Below are 12,959 nucleotides of genomic sequence, written 5' to 3'. Positions count from 1 at the left end.
GAGCTACTAAGAAGCAGCTGTCTGTTTTACCTGTTGTGTTGTTATAAAATTTAAAAAGGAATTAAGGAAGTGTCTAGAGCAAAACAGGACATAAGTACTTACTGAATACAACTTCCTCATTTTAACAGCTAAGGAAATAAAGGCTTAGTGAGGAAGACAGTCCTAGAGCCAGTGGGTTTGAGTGGGGGGTGCAGGGAGAGATTTGGACTCGGGATCCTGCTGATAGACTCTTTCAGTCAAATGATTCATTTTCAACTATGGACTGACAAACTCATAGAGACAGGAGGGAGAAGGTGGTTGCCAGGGGCGGGGGGAAAAGAAGAGTGGGGTAGCATTTAATGGTACAGACTGTCAGTTTGGGAAGATGGTGAAGTCTAGAGATGGACAGTGGTGATGGTAGCAGAGCAAGGTGAATATACTTAATACCAAGGAACTGGACACTTAAAAATGGTTATAATGGTAAATTGATGTTATGTCTGTTTTATCGCAATAAAAAGCACATATGTACTGCTTGCTTGCTCTGTGTCACACGCTGTGTTTAATGCTCAGGATAAGATAAGGGAAAGAAGATATTGTTGCTGCTCTCCTGGAGCTGTTATGTGTGTGTATCTGTATCCATAGTGACACACTCCACAACAGTCCCCCATGGAAAAGTCCAGGAAGCTAAGAGGACTTACAGCATGGGAACCGGGTCCATACCGGAAAGTCACGGAAGCTTTAGAGGAGGACAGACATCTGTGCTGAGATGTGAAGGAGGAGAAGGAGTTGAGCTTTGTAGGTGGACCGAGTGGCCGGTGCACAACCCTGAGGCGGGAGGGCGGTGCGTGCGCAAGTTTGAGTAATGGCCAGGGTGACGGGAAGGCAAGGGGGGCTGTGATGAGAGACCCTGGGTAGGTGGACTGGGGCCCTGGCAAAGATTTTGTTCTTTATCTGAAGAGCCGTGGGTGACCTTAATGTGTTTTCAGTTCAAGATAGCCTTGATCAAATCTGCCACATTTTCTCTCAGCCCCTTCATCTGTGGTGAGAGCAGAGGGCAGCGGAAGTGGACGAGTGGGGACCGAGGCTACTGCCCTGATCCAGGCAGGAAGTAGCAGCCACGACCTGGGTCTGGTAGTGGAGACAGAGAGGAATGGACAGAGTGAAAGATACTGGGGGACGCACTTGACAAGACACAGTTGTGGGGGCTGAGGGTGACAGAGGCCGGTGGGCTCAAGGACAATGCTAGAAATGTTCAGATGGCGGTGTGCGCGTTGTTCACGGAGTCCGAGTCAGAAAGAAGGAAGCATCGTATGTTCTTTCTTTATTTTAACACTTATTAGTATTTTCTTACTTATTGAATGCTTAGTACTTACGTAATTGGTATAATTTTTTTTAATTAGTATAAATAAGCAAGAAGTCAGATTCTAAAAATCACTGTAGTAATTCCACCACAGAGAACCCTCATGGAGATTTTGTTGGATGTACTTTTAGACTTTTTACATATATATGTGGATATGCATTTTTTCCAAAAACAGGATATATTAAACATACTATTTTGTAATATGGGTTTTTTTTTTTTAATTCAGTGGGATGTTGTGAATATGTTTCCATGCTGAAAATCCATACGTTCCCCAGATGATTTCCAGTGGCTGGATATTATTTCATCATACGGCACAAAGCGGCTCCTACAACTAGTCAGTCAGCACTCAGCATTTCGAGTATTTCTAATTTTTCACGATTCGAACAGCCCTGCAGGGAATGTCTTGTGTCCAAGCCTTGGCCCCACACACATCTTACGTTATTTACAGATAATTGAATCCCTAGGAGAAGAATCATGGGTCAAAGTTTATGCATGTCTTTAAGGCTTTGAAATATACTGCCCGTCTGCCCTCCGGAAAAGTTGCGCCAAATCACACTCCCACAAATAATAAAAATAACCATAATGGCCAACATCTACACAGCCCTTACTACGTGCCTCGCACAGTTGCAAGCCCTTTCCATCTCCTGAGTCATCAATCCTCCTAACAGGCCCATGAGAGAGTTATTATTATTACTCCCATTGAACACATACGAAACCAGTAGCCCAAGAAAGTCTGTTTCCCCACACTTCTGTCAACACTGGGTATAACCTTTTTTTTTTTTTTTCATCCTAGTGGGGAAAAAAATGACATCTCATTTATATCTGGTATGTTTTATATGAATTAATTTAATATTTCCAACAACCTTTAAGTGTCTCTGTCATTCTTCATACCATACAAAAAAGAGAAAATAAGGCTCAAAAAGTCAGAACGAGCTGCCCGGAGCCACACACCTGGGAAATGATAATGCTTAGATTTGAATTGTGCTCTCTGGCTCCAGAGTTCCTATGCTCCCTCTGCTATCACACTGCCTCTCCGGCTAGAGACTCGGGTATTTGGAGATGTGGTTTTGTCCTTGAATAAAACCTTCTAGAAGATTTCAGGACGGGGACTCAAGGAAGAATTCACTCTGACCGGCGCCGTTGAGCATTTGATGATGGGGTGCCTGGGGGTGGTACAGAGGTTGCTTCCCAGCCTCGTTGGCACTGCAACGCAGCAAATGCATCCAAAAATATGTTAGAAAAGAGAAAGGCCTTTATAATGAGCCTGGGCCTGCCTTTGTCTTGTGAGGTTTTAACTACTGTAATTGCCTGTAGTGTGCAGTAGTGTATTTTTCATGTATCTATTTTTATTCTGTGTCTATCTACGTATCTGCTTTTTTGTTTTGTTTTGTTTTTTGTTAACTCACTTGAATCCTGGTGGGTATTTTTTCCATGAATAGTATTGCCTTGGGAAAGTGCGCACTCCCGTACACACATACACACACACACACACACACACACACACACACAAATAATATGAAGGCTAAATGGGATGGAATTTATTCTTTAAAAGAAAAGCGAGTGGTAAAGTCTGAGCAGATGACTTTCCAATCCATACTGTATTTAATTGGTTGTATTGAACCATACCACAAATTAAGTCTCCTCTGTAATTTATTCTGTCAAATGGTAACCCTCCAAACAATTTGATACCTCATTTAAACATTGGTAAATGGCTCATGGAGATGCTAAGGAAAAAAAAAAAAAGATTTAATGATGATCGGGTAAGAAGGCCTCCGTTCCAAGAATGAATCCTCTGCGAAATGTCATGAATTAACCTGAGGCCATCATTCACTGAGCATTTATTGAGCACCTACCTTGCACAGCGTGTGCCTTCCAATGGCGTGGTTCTTCCTTCCTTCCTTCTTTCACTCTTCAAACATTATTTCGCACTTCTGTTTAAAAGGAACAGTGTTAGGCGTTGGGATGAGACTGAGAGAATTCAGACATGGATCTTTCTCTTGAGAAGGTGAGAGCCCCAAAGGAGAGAGAAAACAGGTGCACAGATATGTTCTCCAGATGTCCTGTTCTCAGGCCCTAGAGGCCTTTGCAGGTTTAGGTCTTTCTGCCTAGAATGCTCTTTCCCGTGATTTTCTGGGGACTTACCCTTCACCTTCGAGTTCAGTTCAAGGCCAGCTCCTTTCTCAAGTCTTCCCTGATGCCCTTCCCCGTCCCTGCTCTGAGCCGACACAACAACCCCATGCACACCTTTAATACAAGCCCGTCTTACTATAGTGTGGTGGTGGGTTTCTTTGCCTGTCTGTTCTTAGGTGATTGCAAGGTCCTCAAGGAGGGGCTTATGTTACAGTATATGGGTGGGTGTCGTGCCCAGCATGAGATGGGCACCTCCAGCTACTCAGTGCACATGGCGTGAATAACTGGCTGAAGGGAAGACGTGAAACAAGATGAAGACGTGTGAGGCATCCCTAGATAGAGGAACAAATACAGTGCAGTGAGATCTAGGGACAGGAATTACCACGGAGGGAAACAAAGTCAGGGAAGGTTCCTCGGAAGAGCACACTGTCAGAGCTAGCCTTCAAGCATATGTATGATTTAGTTACGAGGAGTCAAAAAGCGTGGGTGAGGGGATGAAGAGGGCAATCGGCAGAGAAAACATGGTGAACAGTGGCACAGAGGTGGGGAGGTACAGAACCCAGAGGGCAGTGATGGGCTCTTCAGAGGCTTTGCAGCCTGGGTCCCCTGAAGGTCAGTGGTGGGAGGAAGGTCAGCCAGAACTGAGGAGGCTAATCTGCAGTCTGTCTTCAGAATTCTTCGGTAACAACCTTCATGCCCAGTATAAGGGGGGGGTTCAGAATGGGAGAAACAGACGAAGCCGTGGCAGAGAAACAGGGTGTTATTGAGGACTGTTTCTAAAACCAAATACCTGCTTTGATTTTTGGCAGGACTTTAATGTCTAGACTGTTTTTCTAAGATTAAAAAAAAAAAAAAAAACCTGTTTTCCAAAGAAAGCATGGAAGAAGGATGACTAGACTCTGCCTTTCCTCTCCCCCTCCATCCCCTTCTGGCCCAGTATTCTCTCCCCACTCCAGAACAACTCATGCTGCCCCAGAAGTGCCCACAGAAACACTCCTGGGATGTAGCGGTCTTAGTTTCCCATGACGAAGGTTAAGGTGAAGCAACAAGTTCTACAGCAGAAATGATTTGTGAGGTGTGAAGCCAGAAAGATGGCAGCAGTCTGGGAATGGGCATTTTGGAAGGTCAGGGCCAGGGGTCTAGAGCTAAGGTGCTGGCCATCACTAGAGCCACGTGCCCACTGACCTGAGAGGCTGGCTGTGTGGTTCAAGGTCCTAAGGGCTAAAGGATCTGGGGTGACAGAACAGTGTAGCAGATACCATAGAGAGCCATGAGCTCCTGAGCACTCGCTCCCAGAGCGTGCTGTCTTGACCTTTTTCTTTGAGATCCTTATAGCAAACTGGCCTTTACCCCCACACCTTCTGATTCATGACACTCTCGGACCTCCGATACCTACCAGAAGCCAGAAAAGCTTCCGCTCTGGCTCCTAGCCAGCTCTCCCCTTCCTCGTCCCAGCTTCTCAGGGATCATGGCTTTGTTGTTGGACTGGCAAGGCAGGAATCTAAGGAATGGAGACCCCAATCCTACATCATCTTGCTTTCTCTGTTCAGTGCTTTGTCATCCTTCAGAGGGAGATTGAGGGCTGCATTTAGGGTGGTCCCGCCAGAACTCTCTGACCCTCGGTCTTTTCATAAACTCACTTGAACAATATGATGTTTAAGGTCCCTCTGGCTTTGATGGTGCTGATAAAATTTGCTTGAAAGCATGGAGCAATTTTGAGCCTTAGTGAACAAGTAGTTGCAAGATTCTCTGAGTTGCCAAGATGAATGCAGTAATATGACCATAGGGGTTATCGGGATTCTGATGTCTCTGTATTATGTCTGCACAGTTGAGGTTGGAGAAAGTGGAGGCATATCCCCTCCATGATTCTTCATTTCCAAATAAATGAGCCACTTTCACAGTCATCCTTTTTAACATGTCATAAAATTAACTATGGGGAAAGATAATGTTACAGATATCTTTAGGCACTTTAGGCACGCACAGAACTACACTTGGCGAGGCAATATTAGGTATCATCAGGCGTTAGAAATGTTTTGATTTTAAAACACTTAATGAGGATTCCCAGAGAAATTAAAGCATCTCCATCTGCTGTCTTACATAGTAGGTGATATTTTACCCTTGCACAATCATCTCCAAATCTCATTCCACCAGGAAGACTTCTAATCACAGTTTAATTTTAGAGCAATATTCCACTTGGCAATCAATAAGCTACTGTCATCAAACTTTGATTTAATAGGAGACGCAGATAACATTGTCCACATTATGCGGAAAGAGAAATACTTTCTGGAAAGGGGAGAGAAGGAGGATGTCTTTGTCTACCATTTTCCCCTGCTGCATACCATTCTAGTTCACAAAAGCCTATAAATCAATACCCCCATGTTATGTGAATATAAATCTCATCACTTTTACATCATTAACACCATGAAGAAGCCACCGCCCTTTGAGCAGCTTTCCTCTACCAGCTAAGGGTGTCCTCTTAATAAAACAAGAATAAATGGATTCTGAGTCTTTTACTAACAAACATTTCCTTCCTCACCAACTTTATTTGGGTCAGGATTCATGAGAATTATACAGTTGTCTAATGGCCCATTAAGGGCGAGGGTGACCAGGCAGTGACACCACCCTCCAAGCATGATGTCCAGTGGGCAGTGGGCAACTCGACAAGGCATGAACCTGAAGTGAGGGTCCCAAGAGTAGTCAGAGAGGTTACTGAGTGATCAAAGTCTAGAAGGTTAAGGTGAAGCAGCAAATTCTATGGCAGAAATGATTCGTGAGATGTGAAGCCTAGAAAGATGGCAGCAGTCTGGCAATGGGCATTTTGGAACGTCAGGGTCAGGGGTCCAGAGCTAAGGTGCTGGCCATCACTAGAGCCACGTGCCCACTGACCTGAGAGGCTGGCTGTGTGGTTCAAGGTCCTAACGGCTAAAGGATCTGGGGTGATAGAACAGACCTTCTGAAACATCCATTCCAGTGATTGCCACTACCTTCATAACTAAGTCCCCTTTGTGTTACATGTCTCCCTCCCTCCATGGACTCAGTAGTGGTGAAGAATTTTGTCCACCCAAAAAATGTATTTATAGTCATTCACTTTCCTATTTGAATTATTCAAACCCACAACTAAATGCTGAAGAGAATCCTCTCAAAGATGAACTAAGGAGTACAACACTAACCTGATACAATTCTAAAATGAACTTGGCATTTTCATTTGCATGCACAATGAAATGGGTTGACTTAGTTAAAGATAGTTATAAATGTTTGTTTCGCTTTTTGAAATGTTGGAAATTGCTTAGGACATCTTTTTATTACCTTTAATGAGCCAAGGAGATCCTGGGCTTTGGGTTAGGAGCCATTGATCTGGTACAAACTTCTCATTGGATAGAAGAATAGACGAAGGTCCAGAGAGGTACAGTGAATGCTTTGTGTTCACACAGTGGCTAGAATTCAAGCCTCTTAGTACCTAATGTAATAAAAAGGCCCCTTATATAAGGACTTTCAGCACATCGTATAATGCCCAGCTGCCTATCTAAGCCTTTACGCAGACTGCTGCTTACTGAGGGTTGCTTTAAGTAGGGTTCATCCAGGAAAATGGTCGTGAAGATGATCCTCGCCAACAGGATGGCGAGCATCATTAGTTGAGGCTTAGGTAGTAAAGGAGGGAAGATCAGTTTCAAAAGGTTTTCAAACTACTGGTCAACTACCCCGACTTCAGCAACTGTGGGTCAAGCAGAGTGCCAGGCTCTAGGATGACAAAGTTGAGCAAGCTGGAGCCTGGCGGCGAAGACAGACAAGGAATCAGGCAAACCTATCAGAGAAGGAAGGTCTTGGCAGCAAGAGCACAGGGAGCTGTGGGTGAAGAATCAATTAGGAATTTGGGTATCAGTCGAGACTGAAGTTCTATGGAATTATTTCTGCATGGGGAGGGAAAGCAAGCCTGTTCAGGGGAAGTTTCGCAGAGGTGGTACTATTCAAATGTCTTTTTTAAAAGATTTTATTAGTTAGTTAGTTAGTTAGTTAGTTAGTTAGTTAGTTGTTTATTTGAGAGAGAGAGAGAGAGAGAGAGAAAGAGGTGAACAGAGGGAGAGGGAGAAGCAGACTCTCCACTGAGCAGGGAGCCCGAGGCGGGGCTTGATCCCAGGACCCAGGGATCACGATCTGAGCTGAAGGCAGCCGCTTAACCCACTGAGCCACCCGGGCACCCCTCCAATGTCCTTTTAAAAGGGACTAGGATTCAGGCAAATGGATAGAAGAAATGGGCATTGCCCACAGAGCAGCCAGCCCATGGACAGTCTCAAAACTAAGGGAGTCCACCTCTAGCCCAGATGGTGACTCTGAGTAAGATAGAAAAAGGTATTCGTTCCTCAAGACACTCTGTCACCATCTGTCAAAAAAGGGCTGCACCCATACACGTTTACGGTGCTGCGACTTTGAACAGCGCCCCCCTGTGTCTGTACGGTGCGCTCTTCCTGCCGGGCACGCAGCGGCCCTGGGTGTGGGCGTGCATCAGCTACCACGCAGAGCTTCGACTGGGCTTCGTCCTGCAATGAGCTGCAGTCGAGGCCTGCCCCGCCCAAGTACGCTGCCTGGCCCTGGCACGCTGAGGGACGCCCGGGCCGCAGACGTGCTTTCAGCGTCATTATGAGCAGTCCTGTCTATCTCCGCGGTCACAGCACTAAGACCATGGAGGGAAAGCCTCCATCTCTCAAGGGCAGGCGCGGCTCTTTTTGCTTCCATCTGGACCCGACAGCTTTTCCAAAGCCCTTCGGGCCTGTTCACACGTAGCTGAAACACATCTCTTATTGATCAACAGCTCGAAGGGAAAGTCCCGTGAAATGTGCTCTTCCTTTTGTCTCCGATAGGCCCTTCAGCATCATCATGCTGTTCACGAAATTTCCTACATTGCAAAGGACATCACAGATCACCGGGCCTTTGGATACGTTTGTGGGAAGGAAGGGAATCACAGATTTGTTGCCATAAAAACAGCCCAAGCGGTGAGTACCCCCATCCAAGGAGGGCGCCTTTCCTTGTCGCTTTAGGGGGCAGTGCATCCGGTCGCGCTGTTGGTCTTTGAAGGCCGCCTCTGATGTAGGACGAAACCATGCTGATGCTCGGGCTCCCATCTCCAGAGTATAAACAGCCTGGGAGCAAGGAGGGGGGGGGGGGCTCAGGCCTATCCGGTCTTGTTGTTGTTTTTTTTCTAATGTGTATTTCATAATGACTAATTATTTTCCTTTCTGATTAAGCTGGATGGAGGCACCACTGTACAAATAAGTTTCCTTGTGTTCTTAGCCTCATTTAAAAAGAAAATAAGAGAAAACAAATAGCTGTTTTGCATAAGGCCTACCCTAATTTTATTGTATTCGAAATTACTAATAAATAAAAGCAATGCCTTTTATGCTTATGATTATTATGAATTTGCAAATATAATTAGTTGAAGAAATGAACTTTAGCCTAGATGCAATTTGCTAAACCAATATAAACAAGGTAGAATTAATTAAAGATGGAATGCTTTCAGTTTAATAGGAACAGGAAGGGCTGTGGGTTGTAGCGAGCAAAAACCAGAAACAGGCCGCTCCGGCTCAGGACCGTTCCCTTGCTCATGCGCTTTCTACCACCTTTTACTCCAGGCTGAACCTGTTATTCTGGACTTGAGAGATCTCTTTCAACTTATTTATGAATTGAAGCAAAGAGAAGAGCTGGAAAAAAAGGCACAAAAGGATAAGCAGTGTGAACAAGCTGTATATCAGGTATACCCGTGAATTCATCTGGGTGCCAGAGATTGGGACTTAAAATAAACAGATGTGAAAACTGACAGTCAGGGCTTGTCCTCCCGCTGCCAAGTAAAAATACACAAAGATGAAAGGTTCCCGTGTAAATTACAGGCCCCGAAAGCAAGCCGTTAGAGATGATCTTTTATTCTCTGAAATTCTGGACATGTTAGAGAAAGTGAAATTTTGCATTCCGAGGAAGATTTCAGGGGGAGGAGAACAGAAAAGACACAATTGCTTTTGCTGTTGTTAAGGGTGGGGGTGGGGGCGGCTACAAGGGTTTTCATTTTCCCTCTGTGTGTTGTTTTATACCTGAAATGACCCAGCAGCGTCTCCTCCCCAAAGCTGGTTTCTTTACTGTCCTGTAATTTCTGAATACAATCTCATACCTCTCCCTTTATTTATATCCTCTGCTTTTCAATCTCCCTTCTCTCACGCTGCTGTAGACAATTTTGGAAGAGGATGTGGAAGATCCTGTATACCAGGTAATTGCTGAAAGCCGTCCGGGTTTTTAGGGTCAGGAATGGCGAGGCCTGTGCTGCAGACACGTTGTCAGTGCCCTGAAGAGCCCCTGACTGCAGAGCCTGGAGAGGGACCAAGATTAGTTTCGAGGGTGAAGGCTTCCAGCCCCTCGGGGAGTGGATTTCCATAAAAACAAACAGAACTTTGGCTGGCATCCATTACATGGGATCTGGAGATCCGCTTCTCCCTTCTTGCCCCTGCCTCGGCCCCCTCCACAGTCTATAAATATTTGATCCCAGAGCTGGATGTTTTCGGGAGTTTCTTGAATATTCCAAGCTCATGTGAGGCTTCTCTGAGTTAGGAACCAGGGCTGGGGCCTGAGTTTTGGCGACTCTGGAGTACAAGCCCAAAGAGGAGTTTGTAAGTTTTGGGGAGGTGTTGGGGTAAGTCTCTGGCCCCGCTGATGAGCTGGCTCATGCCGTGGGGGCTGTTGGGAGGAGGGTAAGGGAGATCCTAGAGACGCCCTAGCCCGTAGCTTTCCCTGAACTCTGCAAGGTTGCAGCCCAGGTGGGGCCAGAGAGATGACTTCTCTGGGATCCAAGTATGTGCTCTGTATAAACAAATGGAGAAGGGGGGGGGTGTCCTCTCACCACCAGCCCCAAACCCGCTCATGCTTATTCCCCAGGAGAGGAAGGAGCCAAAAAATGGACTTGTTGGACATAAAACCCAAAACTTCTGTTTCTAACCAGATACACCTAGGTTGTACATGTGTGTATCACACATGCATTATTAATCAGTGTCTATTTCCACACAGAAAGCTGGTACAGCTGTGACAAAAAGAAAATAATATGGATAAAATAAGTAATGTGGTATGAATAACTTGAAGCAGAAGTATCTAGCCTACGTGGCTTTTAACAAAAGCCAAAGATGCGCCTAACACCATGCCCTCTCTTTAGAATGCTGAGGGTAAGGATTTGTCTAGAATATGAGCTCAGCCCCTGGCTAACTGATTCATGGAGAATGAAGACTAGTGCCCTGTTTGAAATGGCCCAGTCCCTTACAGTAAACATGCACAGGAAAAAAAAAAAAAAAACACAGATTTTCAATATTTAAAACTAAGAATGTCAAATCCGGTGATATTTATGATGGGGAGATTTGGGGTTTGTAAGCACTTCAGGGCTGAGTTAGGACATTGGGCTTGAGGGAAGCAAAGGGGGGCAATTGCTGTAACCCAGACTATGAAGTTGGGCCTCTAGATATTCCCAGGAGACGTCGTTCGCACTCAGCCGTGCAGCACACGCAGACATTACTGAGACTAAATGCCGTCGAATGAAGAGGCTACATCTCCAGAAAGATACGCAGGGGTCCCACGCCTTTGCTGCTGTACGGCCGGCCCTCAGACCCTTGTCATTTTCCTTAGAAAAGGCAGGAACGTGCAAGGCACGTGCAGCGTTTCAGTGATTCACTTGTCCCTTGAAGGTGTTTTCTGTTGCAGCTGTTTCTTTAATGCTCACTGTGATTTGTATCCTGAATTCCAAATGCCTTTTTTTCCCTCTCTCTTCTTCCCCTCTGACCTTTCCTCTCTGGCCGCTCCATAATAGTACATTGTGTTTGAGGCTGGACACGAGCCAATCCGTGATCCCGAAACGGAAGAAAACATTTATCAGGTATAAAATTGCTTCTCTCTCTTTCCATTGCCCCCCTCCTCCTCCCTTTGCGTGGATGGGTCCGCAGAACCCGGGGCGCTCTCCTCACAGGGTCACTCCGCGCTCTGGGTCATCCAGGCTCGGTCAGATACCTTCCTCTGAGTTGCCTTTTACCCGTTGACCGATAGTTTCAAAGCCTTGTTGTGGAAATGTTCAAAGGCCCCTTGAGTGCGGTTTTTTTTAACTGTTAATGGATCCTAACTGTTTTCAATGGACTCAAGAATCAAACATTCCGTTGGAATAAAGTAATCCATTGGAGGGTTGTTGTTCCTGATAAAGGAGGGTCCTTCATTTCTCAAAAGAAGGTGCTCATCAAATTGCTTTAAAAATCCAGCTGCACTCCTGAAAATCAAGGACAAATTCCAAAGCGCTGTTGCAAAACAGCACTGGGAATATTAACTGAATAAAAGAAAGTACAGCTCAAGGTTTTACCCCTCCTAAAGGGAAGGTAAATTAATATTCTTAAATGTCTGCTCATGTGAAGAGCACTGCATATGCTTTGTGATTCGTTTAATTCTGACAAACATGCTTTAAAGGAGGTATTTAGTCCCTCTTCTACAAGGGGAAACTGAGACTCAGAGACGTTGAGTAGCTTCCCGGGGGCCGTATAGCTATTTAGAGCTGCGATCAGATCCAGTGTGAGTGAAGGTAAAACTCACACATCCTCCCCCAAGCTTTTCCATCAAAGAGTCTGAGAAATTGCACCATAGCAACACCTCAAATAACTATGACAACATCCAATTTTTCACTAATTAGAATTTTAGCCTTAATTTGAAATATAAACATTATGGAAGAAGGAAAAAATTTAATGTATTTAATAAGTGATTTTAATTTTCTTAATGTACTCAGTTGTGTGGTCTGCTTTTCTGCCTTGGGCATGCGTTACTCGTATAATAAAAGTAAAACAGATTTTCAGTTTCTGTCAAATGCACAGAATTCTTAATGACCGAAGTATCACATCAGCTCTACCAACAACTCAGTTTAAGCCAGTCCCGTGGAGTAATAGTCGAAGTATTTCCATCCACTGGATCTGTCTGGATTGGTTGCAAGTGGGAGGTTGAGCTCTGAAGTTTTGTTTAAAATCATCGTTCACAAAGTTTCCATCCTTACACAGAAAACTTGCGTATTTGTTCTCAGTGTTAGATTTTAAATTACTACAATCTTATGGTGTCTGAATATGAGGCCAAAGGAGCCATTAACCAGTCATCCTCTGAAGAAAAAAACACCTTTTAAGACAAAATTAGTCTTTTCAGCGCAAGGTTTCTGAATTCCGACTGAGCCGTAGTTGGCGGGGCTCCCACTGTGCCCTGTGAGGGGCCTGCTGGGGGTGTGGGGCATCCTGTGTGCGGGAAGAACTGGTTCAGGCTAGCAGAGAACTGGGCTCCGGTTCTGGCCGCGTCACCACCTACCTCTGGCTGAGTGGTAGTGGGCAAGACACTTGCCCTCTCTGAGACTCTGGTTCCCCAATGATAAGGTAGGGGAGTAATTTCTCCGTCATTCACACTTGGCATGAGAATGAAGCAAGAGCGTGTGAAGGCTCTACAGAAGAGACTCTAT

General features: G+C 45.2%; 1 protein-coding gene across 4 annotated transcripts in view; it reads left to right on the top strand.

Moving 5' to 3' along the window:
• Positions 1–12,959, top strand: part of DAB1 (DAB adaptor protein 1) — a 389,340-nt gene that overhangs the window by 312,581 nt on the left and 63,800 nt on the right. For 3 of the 4 annotated variants that reach the window (XM_087865923.1, XM_087865922.1, XM_045802234.2), the window contains exons 5-6: positions 8,326–8,457; positions 9,094–9,213. In XM_087865923.1, the coding sequence (XP_087722049.1) occupies positions 8,326–8,457; positions 9,094–9,213 (252 nt within the window). Of the gene's footprint in view, positions 1–8,325; positions 8,458–9,093; positions 9,214–9,680; positions 9,720–11,297; positions 11,364–12,959 lie in introns of all 4 variants that reach the window. The other variant, XM_087865924.1, reaches the window with a different exon arrangement.

The sequence above is a fragment of the Ursus americanus genome, chromosome 12, assembly GCF_024610735.1.
Source record: "Ursus americanus isolate L20-20 chromosome 12, mUrsAme1.1.p, whole genome shotgun sequence".
Lineage (NCBI taxonomy): Eukaryota > Metazoa > Chordata > Mammalia > Carnivora > Ursidae > Ursus > Ursus americanus.
Note: the sequence above shows the minus strand (reverse complement) of the source record. Positions and strands in the feature narration are given on the sequence as shown.